Source organism: Nicotiana tabacum, chromosome 10 (genome assembly GCF_000715075.1).
Source record: "Nicotiana tabacum cultivar K326 chromosome 10, ASM71507v2, whole genome shotgun sequence".
In the NCBI taxonomy this organism is placed as follows: domain Eukaryota; kingdom Viridiplantae; phylum Streptophyta; class Magnoliopsida; order Solanales; family Solanaceae; genus Nicotiana; species Nicotiana tabacum.
The window spans coordinates 122406639-122416486 of record NC_134089.1 but is presented as its reverse complement, the minus strand read 5'-3'; the positions used below and the strand labels follow the sequence as shown (position 1 = coordinate 122416486).

The following is a 9848-nucleotide window of genomic DNA, read 5'->3' as shown; positions in this document are numbered from 1 at the left end:
TGCTGCACCAACGTTCAAGATTTTAGCAGCTGCTGTTGTATCTTTGGAATTCATCTTCTTCTTCTTGTTTCCCAGTATCTTAACAGCTGGTAGAGGCAATGGCAGTTCGTCGCCAAAGTAGTCGGCACAAATAACACTTGCTGATGAATGAAACAGAGGCATTCTTTACCAAGAATGCAGAAATATGGGATTTGTTTGGAAGAGAGATTTTGGAATGCGACGAGAATTTGTGAGGATGGAAAAGTAATGCAGGTAGTCTAACGTATATATAGAGGAGGGAAGTAAAATTAGAGTTAAACCAAAACCGGAGTGGAATAGGAGTTGATTAAGCCAGTTCTGATTGGGAAACGAGTTGCTTAATTCTACTCCTGCATGGAATAGGATTGCTTACTATTGGTCCGTTTCACTTCAAAATATCTGTTAGGTTAATTCGATCCTGCTTTCACAAAAAAAAAAAAAAAAATTAGAACTTAACAAAAAGAAGTGCTTATCCTTGCAATAACAAGAGATTTAGAGAAAATAATTGTATTACATCAAACTAATAAGCATTAGGCGTTACTCTAGTTTCATATGAATGACTCATTCAGATCAGGCTTTTCTCGTCATTGCACATTCTCTCCATTTCGTCAAGTTATTTTTGAATAACAATTGTCCTATTTAAGCTTTAGAGCCCTAGATTAATTAAATTTACTTGAAAAGTATCCTAACGATAGTTAAAAGGAACATATTTTGCAAAAGCAATTCCAACTTTGGTTTATAATAAATTAATAGTCTATATTTTTATTTTGTCCACATCCGACGCTTTTGTTAGAGTTAGGGGCTTTATACAATTGCTTGTGTTATTACTTTTTGGCTCTAAATTGAATAATTTATCACTAATAACTTCACCTAAAGAAATAAGATTTATTTTGTATTTTTGCATCATTATTAATTACTTGAATACAGTAACATCCAAAATTTGAATGTATTTCCTTGAACAAAATGAGTAGAAAATTATCGTGACTAAACGCAGTCAATAATACTCATGAGGAAGACGTCATGGTAATACCAAAAAAAGGACCTCATCCACATTACTTTCTGCATAGAAATTTGTTTAATCAAAAAATTTCGATCACAAATTAGAGTGTTCAATTGTCAAGTTGATTTGTGAAACAGCTTAAGTAGTTTTAACATAGGAATTTTTACATTCCTATGTCATATAGGAAATTATATTACCCTCAATATTTAAGGTTTGATATAATTATATTTAGTATACCTAATAACCAATTATATACCATTAGTGGTTTTTAAGGGTATTAATTACACTCTTAATTTAATGGTATCGTATATTCTTTCTAATATCATACCCCCCTCCCCCCCCCACGTTTCTCTCTCCAATTCTCACACCTTCACCCACGTTTCCCTCCCACACCCACGATTTCTGTATCAAAATCCCACTATTTCTTCCATAGCCAAGGCTTTGAAATTTGGATTTTCAAAAGACATTGTTTGTTTGGATTGGATGTTGTTGCAAAGAATTGAGAATTCTCTCTACGTCTCTCTCTATCTTGCAATCCCAAATTTCAGTAATATAAGAGGAAAGGAAAAGAGAGCAGCAATTCCACTATTGATAGCCATTAAAAAGCTTTGAAGCTTTAAATTCTAATTTGGGTTTTCAAAAATCATTATTTGTTTGGATTGGGTGTTGTTGTAAATAATTGGGAATATGGTTTGGAGTTTATATCTCAATTTTGAGGGGATTTGTTGGAGATTAGACTTGGTTTTGGCTGAATTTCATATTGAAACTCGAAGAAGAAGAAGAAGAAGAAGAAGAAGAAGAAGAAGAAGAAGAAGAAGAAGAAGAAGAAGAAGAAGAAGAAGAAGAAGAAGAAGAAGACATGGCATACATTATATTGCATAAATTTTAGAGAAATTGTAGAAAAATTGTAGACTGTTGTTTATTTATTTTTGAGCTTTGTGTTTTTGTGTTAAAAGTTTTGATGGGAGCTTGTTATTCCACTTCGTCTGTTTTGGAGCTAACTTGTGCAGAGGAGAAGATGTTTTTTAAGTTATACATATTGTTATACCTTTAAATTCAAGAAAGTATGATTGTATTGTATTGAAAGAGGCGTAAATTTGTAGAATAGGTTGAATGTGAGGAATGAGTCAAATAAGACTCACAATGGCTTATTTTCTACATTTAATATACAACAAAACTACATATCATTTGAAAAATTAATATGAAAATACAGAATTTCAATTTTCTATAAATTATCTACAAAATTTCTTAGGAAGATCTATCCCTTCATCATGTTTTTTTAGATTCCATATTTAACATAGCAGTTTCATAAGGAGTAACAAAAGCATATAGGAGAATCACAGAATTGTAGCATAATCGGGATTTTCGACATAATTACGTTTTTTGCAGAAGATTTGTAAAAGTTTTAGTCGTTTTTTATTTGTGAAAACAGAAAACAAAGCATCTACAATCAGAATACAAATAATCTATAATTTATCTACAAAATATCTACAAACTGGGTACATTGAATTTTAATATCCCAATCCCCATTCAATTGTAGCGTAATTGGAATTTTCGACATAATTGTGTTTTTTGCATAAGATTTGTAGGAGTTTTAGTCGTTTTTGATTTGTGAAAACAGAAAACAAAGCATCTACAATCAGAATACAAATAATCTACAATTTATCTACAAACTGGGTACATTGAATTTTAATATCTTCCCATTCAATTGTAGCATAATTGGAATTTTTGACATAATTGCGTTTTTTCAGAAGATTTGTAGAAGTATTAGTCGTTTTTTATTTGTGAAACAAAAAATAAAGCATCTACAATCAGAATACAAATAATCTACAATTTATCTATAAAATATCTACAAACTGGGTACATATTTGGATTCGAAATGTTTCCCCTGAAATGTATGTTTCACATTTTTTATACATATTTTTGTCCAAAACAATACTAAATCATCCACTTAAATACAATTTTTATACAATGTTGTTCAACTTTCATACAATAGGTAAATGAATAAAAGAAAAATAAAACAACTGTCTACAATTTTTCTACAATTTCTGCAATATAATATATGTCATGTCTTCTTCTTCTTCTTCGAGTTTCAATCTGAAATTCAGTCAAAACCAAGTTTAATCTTCACCAAAACCCCTCAAAATTGAGATATAAATTCCAAACCATATTCCCAATTATTTTCAACAACACACAATCCAAACAAATAATGATTTTTGAAAACCCAAATTTGAATTCAAAGCTTCAAAGCTTTTTATTGGCTGTCAATGGTAGAATTGCTGCTCTCTTTTCTTTTGCTTTGTATTTTCGCCATAAGTGCTTTTGTTGCAGAAGAATTGTAGAAGATTTTGTCGATTTTAATTTGTGAAATCAGAGAAAATGTTGAAACAGAGTTTAGCGCAAAAAACAGAGTACGAAAATTTTGTAAAGAAGTCGACGATAGTGATTACTGTGCATGATTTGCGTTGGAAGATCTGGAAAATATTTAATTCCCCTTTTTTAGCACGCCTAAATAAGGAATCCTACAACTATAATGATTCCTTAATTAATGCATTGTATATATTATGTAGAAATACTATTAGCATAAAGGGTAATATGCAAACTATGAACATATTTGGTAATATAGTTTCCTATATGGTACACAAACGAAAATTTCTCATTTAAAATCTTCCATGATAAGCTATATCAAAACAACTAAATATGCCTTGGGTCGCCTATTAACAGGCTGCATTAACAGGTTTCCAAGTCCATATATCTAATACACCATAAAAATGAAAGGGAAACTACCTCAAGCAAGAGCCAGCTTTTTTCACGAGTTCAACCACATCTACTGGTAAAAATAGCACGGTATAGCCAGTTTTCGGACTGGTCATTTAAAAATAATCAGCGTTTACGAAGTCAATGAAAAATAGCCACTATTTTGCTGTAACAGCGACCGGTCCAGCATAATATACTGGAGTTCGGTGCACCTGTGTATGAACTCCAGCATATTATGCTGGACCGGTATACTTTGCTGACTCCAGTATAATATACTGGAGACTGGAGCACCGGTGCTTCAAACTCCAGTATATTATACTGGACAATTATACTTGCTGGACTCCAGTATATTATGCTGGAGTTCTAGTGTACTTATGTTGGAACTCCGACATATTATGCCGGAGTTGCTGGAGTTCCAGCATACTTATCCTGGAATTCCAGTATAATATGCTGGAGTTCAAGCATGCTTATGCTGGAACTCCAGTATAATATACTAGCATATTTTCCGGGTTTTGAACAGTATTTTCGCTCAGATTTATCTTTCCATGAAAAATGGCTAAATTTCGATTACTTTTGAAGCTAGACTATTTTTGAACGACCAGTTGTAAATCTGGCTATTTTTTAATTTCTCCCCATCTACTGATCAATTTTTTATTTTTATTTTGCCTGTTTGATGACCGCAAGGCGGAGATATGGGAGTGGGTGCGGCGTAGAGAAAAATCTGTTATACAAGTATCGAGTACATTAAGCTGTTGATTTATAAGGAAATTTACACATTCCCTGCAACTATTGACCAGAAGATGGCATGGCAAACCCCATAAAAACATTATGTTCATCTTAACAAAAAAGAAGCTACAACTAATTCTAACTTTTTACCCCTCAAAACTGACCTGCTTGCTGATGAAGAAGTTATCCACAAAAGAGAAAAGGTATGTATCACACATTTGAATCTGGATCTCACAGAATACCAAAAACGCTTTCCACATTTCAAGTTCAGCAAAGAACTCCTGCTCAAACTCGCCCGCCGTATTTAGAGCAAATTTGCTTCCATTTGTCCTTGAGATCAGTTGGAGTACGTGTCTGATCAAACACATGACGTCCAAGTTCTAGAATTTTCCTCCATGGGATATTCTTGTTTACTGTTGTCGAAAATTGTTTAACTCCTTCCTGCAGCCACAGCATGCATAATAAAGTCGGGAACTCAAATGAAGCAGATAACTGCCGAAACAGTGACAAATCACTTTTTCGCTGACACTGACTGGGGCTGCCTCAACCAATTTGGTATTTAGGCATACAAGACTTGTATTGCCACAATTCGACTCATCACAAGAGCCTGCTTGAGCTTTCATGAATCACTCAAAATCTCTAGAGATGCCAATTGATGCCAACAATGTGAACTGCATTATATGCATTTATAGACACATCAATGGTGTCCCATCACTTTGTAAATCTCAAAGCAAGCAATTGATAATGGATTATCTGTCTCCATGAAGCTGTTCTTTTACATATTTGTCCAATAAATATTTCTGTAATACGAGAGAAAGTTTATTACTGAGGAATTTTCCTTTCCTTTGCAATAAGCAGACTTCTATTCTTCTCTCTATATCAACTATACAGGTGCTGCACATATTATTGAAATGTAGGGATAAACAGGGAAAGCTTGGGAAGTGCTGAATTTGATGATACGAGATTGTGCTATACAGAGCCAAGGAGAGTTATCAACATAATTTCTTAATCTTTTGCCCATCCTGTTGACTGCTTTCACTACGCAGTTGTAACCTCCCTTTTTCTTCTTTTAGTTTTAAAGGTGGCAGCAAACCAGCTTGGCAGAAGAGAGTAACTATTGCAACATGCAAGAATAACCAACAGAAACCACATATATCTAAATTTGGCTTATTCTTTTTCAATAACTTTCCCCATAAGTATTTTATGCACCCTTGTACGAGTAGAACTTTACAGGCAAAGAATGCAAAGCATATAATTAAGTTATCCAGTGCCATTGAAGCAATTATAAAAAAGGTCAGTTGTAACAACCCCACACGACAAGCCAAATCAATTGCAAAATCTGTAAGATATCACAACTTTTACTGCCTGTCCTTTTTTGCTGCACGAAACATATGATTCTACAATTTAACTGTAAATAAGTTCAATTTCCTCAAGGGGATGCAAATACTTTTAAAAAACAAGATGAATAAGAAGAATCGTTGGTATGAGGATAGCATTATCAAAATTCAGTCGAGGAACTTTACCCAACTACCAAATCAAAGTTAATCAAGTCAATACCTAGTAAGTCCAAAAATATAGATGTCGGCTCTCTTCTAATGTAGGGACTTTTTTCTTTTTTAATTACTGTGGTTGCCGCACTAGCTCGCGCACACCTCGACTACTTCCACGGGTATTTGTTATCTCCCACCAGCACAGGTACCGGGTAACTTTGTCCACCAAGGCTTGGACAAATGGAAAGAAATCACCTAGTGTTTTGCCTCTATTGGGATTTAAACCTGAGACCTCAGGGCTCTCAACCCACTTTATTGATCACTAGGCCACATCCTTCAGTGCTCCAATGAATGTAAGGACTTACGCCGTATCTATGGATCACACCAACAGAAAAAAAAAACCTATAAAATAGAGATTCCTGGAAATGTACCTCAAGCATCTCTTCCTCTTCGTGACGCCATAATACTCTTTTACGTTTCCCATTTGGAAGCTCAACTGGTCTGCAGTAGAGAGTAAAGTTGAATTATCTATTATTGAAGAAATGAAGAGGGTAATGTGCTCAAACTTCAGAATATTTCTTTAAAGTTATCACTTACAACAACATGGAAGGCTGTTTAACTTGCACTAACTGGCCCGCCAGATTACTATTCTCAAGTAAAGAAGCTGATGTCCTAGTTAACCTTCTTGGAGAGTCGGTGACCAAATGCTCATCTCTAACTTTGTTAACCAGTTTACCAGGCTTACGTTGTGTTGAAACAGGCTTAGATTCTCTACATGTTGAATCCCCAGTTTCAACTCTTCTTTTACCTTTCAAGTGCTGCAGCAGTGAAGGATCTGCTTTCAAGAAGGTTGCAGTAGTTTGATCAGCCCCTATCATCTGCTCTCCTGCAATTTCAACAGAATTTCTTTTTGTTTCTTTCAGAACAAGTTCATTCTCCAATTTTTCCTCTTCAGCAACACATGAGTTACTTAAGTGGTTGTCCTGGTGGTGATCTTGAACACTTTTCTCTAGTTGGTGTGCACCAACTTCTTGTAGATCATTTACTTGAACCCTGTTTCCAGTTTCTAAAACTCTAAAGTCTGTTGCTGTTGCTTTAGAAGATGTATGATCACTAGGTTCGCTACCACAAGCAACAACTGCGCCTGAATGTATTTGCTGCCCGACCACCCGTTGTTGATCACAATTGCTTTGTGGAACCTCACTTTTATTTTCTGGTAATGGCTCAACAGCCCTTTCACATGTTGATTTGCTCACTATTGATGGCACATGTCTGACGCTGTCTATCATTTCCTTATCTATGAATGCATGCAGAGCTTGTTTTTTTGACAAAACATGCTCCTTTGCTTGATAAATTTTTGCAATTGTTTTCTTGTACAGACAATAGGGGCAATAGAACTTTCCCAAATCATCAAATCTAGCTGGACAACCCATGCACCTTACATGAACTGCTATAGGACAATAAATATCAGCACAAGCCAACACTTCTCCACCTTTCTCACATTTTATGCAAATTTCCTTCTCCGAAGGGCCCATTTTCTGAACAAATTTTCCTTTCTATCCCCTCAACGCTAGCACAGGAATTAACTCATGATATCATCCAAGACGCAGCTAATAGATGATCTCCAATAGCAACTGATGGATCAAACATCCAAACAGAATTTGCTTCAAATCAAGGTTGGCTTCAATCATCCATGGAAAAACTCCATAAGTTACAGTTAAGCATCAGACACAGCATAACCAAATAAATAAGTGTTGACAAAATAGTCATAATTAACTTAAAAGTATAGCTCACTCTTTGATAGTTAATGATCTTTGGTATATGAAATTAGAGATTGTATTTTCTTTTCTTTTCTATTTGTTTTCTAATGGGGAACTCTACTCGTGTAAGATTTTTACCCTAGGTAGGCTCATATTGCCAGTCAAAGTCTGTATAAAAGAGGTTAAGATTGTTCCACAATCAGTTTAAAACTAGTCAACTTTTGATCCAATAGCCGACCCCCATTAGTCTGGGTACTTTCTCGTGTCCACTCTTTCTATGTATCATAAAAGATTATGTGGGATAGTCTTGTTTAGTCAGTTCCAAAAACATAATTCACTTAAAGCTGTAATAGAAAAGTTACATAAAATACACACACACTCTCTCTCTCTCTATCTCTCTCTCCATTTTTTTAATGACCGTAGTGTCTGGGCCAGCTTATACGCACCTCGACTAGTCCAACGGGTACCTGGTACCTCCTACCCGGCACCGATAAGTTACATAACACTTTTTTTACTCTTTGTAATGCAGCTTTTCTTCATATTCTTCAAAAAATCAAAAGACAAAATATGAAAACTATATTCTTTGCACAATTAGGAGTATTAAACAATTCATATTTTCAACTCCATTCTTAATAATAGTGCAAAGTCAGGGAAAAAAAAAGGTATCTTTGTTTGACTTTTGCACCTTATTTTTTCTTTTGATTTAACAATCAAATACCAAAAAAAAGTGCACAGTCAAACCAAGACCACTAAAATCGGACAGACGAAGTTGACACAGTAATGCTGAATCCCAACTGAGTATTGATTACCGCGGATTTTAATTTAATTTATTTCAAACAATTAATACTTAAATGGTAAGAAACTGAAATCTGTTCAATCGTTCGATCAACTATGCCTCGATCCAAAATATTAACAGTTACACTGTTTTACTACAAAAAATATAAAAAAAATCTCCTTTTTTTAGGATAATCCAGAAAATTTGAACAATAAGTAAACGTCGTTTGCACATATTTGAATTAAGGCTATCTTCATGCACGAGCAGATTGAAATAACCTACAAGTTGCAATCTACAATTTTAAAGCATCGTAAATTAGGCAATTTTTTCGGCAATATAGAAGCAATAACCTATAGAGAGAAAGTGTGAGAGAGAGAGTGAAGAGAACCTACAGGTTGGTATCACCGGAGTAAAACGAGCGGGAGGGTTCGTCGAACCGAGTGTGACTGCTGAATGCTGATCGTTCAATCAACTGGGCCTAAGTTAACATTAACTGAGTCAATTCAAATTAAAGTTGGCGGGCCGAAATTTGGACTCCTTCTTTTGGTGCACAACCATCCATGTACAAGGCCCACAAAAGCTTCTTTTCGGGAATTTGGTATGGTATAACAACATACTCATATAATTGTAAAAATGGCATGGTATAGCCAGTTTTCGGACTGGTCATTCAAAAATAGTCGGCGTTTATGAAGTCAATGAAAAATAGCCACTATTTTGCTGTAACAGCGACCGGTCCAGCATAATATACTGGAGTTCGGTGCACCTGTGTATGAACTCCAGCATATTATGCTGGACCGGTATACTTTGCTGACTCCAGTATAATATACTGGAGACTGGAGCACCGGTGCTCCAAACTCCAGTATATTATACTGGACAATTATACTTGCTGGACTCCAGTATATTATTCTGGAGTTCTAGTGTACTTATGCTGGAACTCCGGCATAATATGCTGGAGTTCCAGCATACTTATCCTGGAATTCCAGTATAATATGTTTGAGTTCAAGCATGCTTATGCTGGAACTCTAGTATAATATACTAGCATATTTTTCGGGTTTTGAACAGTATTTTCGCTCAGATTTATCTTTCCATGAAAAGTGACTAAATTTCGATTACTTTTGAAACTGGGCTATTTTTGAACGACCAGTTATAAATCTAGCTATTTTTGAATTTCTCCCCATATAATTGGCAGAAAATAGCCCTAGTAAGACAGCCCCTTTAACTTGGCCATAATTTTCACTTGAACACTTTAACTTAAATTTGTACCTATTGGGCACCTGAACTCAATACATATTGTACCTATTAAACACATATTGCTGATGTGG

At 34.9% G+C, this 9848-nt stretch overlaps 1 protein-coding gene across 3 annotated transcripts; it reads right to left on the bottom strand.

Annotated features, from left to right (window-relative positions):
- Window positions 1-4478: 4478 nt before the first annotated feature.
- On the bottom strand, window positions 4479-9352 carry LOC107793649 (uncharacterized). Of its 3 annotated transcripts, none has more exons than XM_016616041.2 (4): window positions 8919-9339; window positions 6589-7672; window positions 6423-6492; window positions 4479-4942 (listed from the first exon to the last, which is right to left on the bottom strand). In XM_016616041.2, the coding sequence occupies exons 2-4, from the start codon at window positions 7524-7526 to the stop codon at window positions 4787-4789; spliced, it is 1164 nt and encodes a 387-aa protein (XP_016471527.2). In that variant the 5' UTR covers window positions 7527-7672; window positions 8919-9339; the 3' UTR covers window positions 4479-4786. The 3 variants fall into 3 exon arrangements, with proteins under 3 accessions (XP_016471527.2, XP_016471528.2, XP_016471529.2); XM_016616042.2 differs by having other exon boundaries at window positions 6589-7625; XM_016616043.2 differs by lacking the exon at window positions 4479-4942 and adding an exon at window positions 4949-5301 and having other exon boundaries at window positions 8919-9352.
- Window positions 9353-9848: the final 496 nt, after the last annotated feature.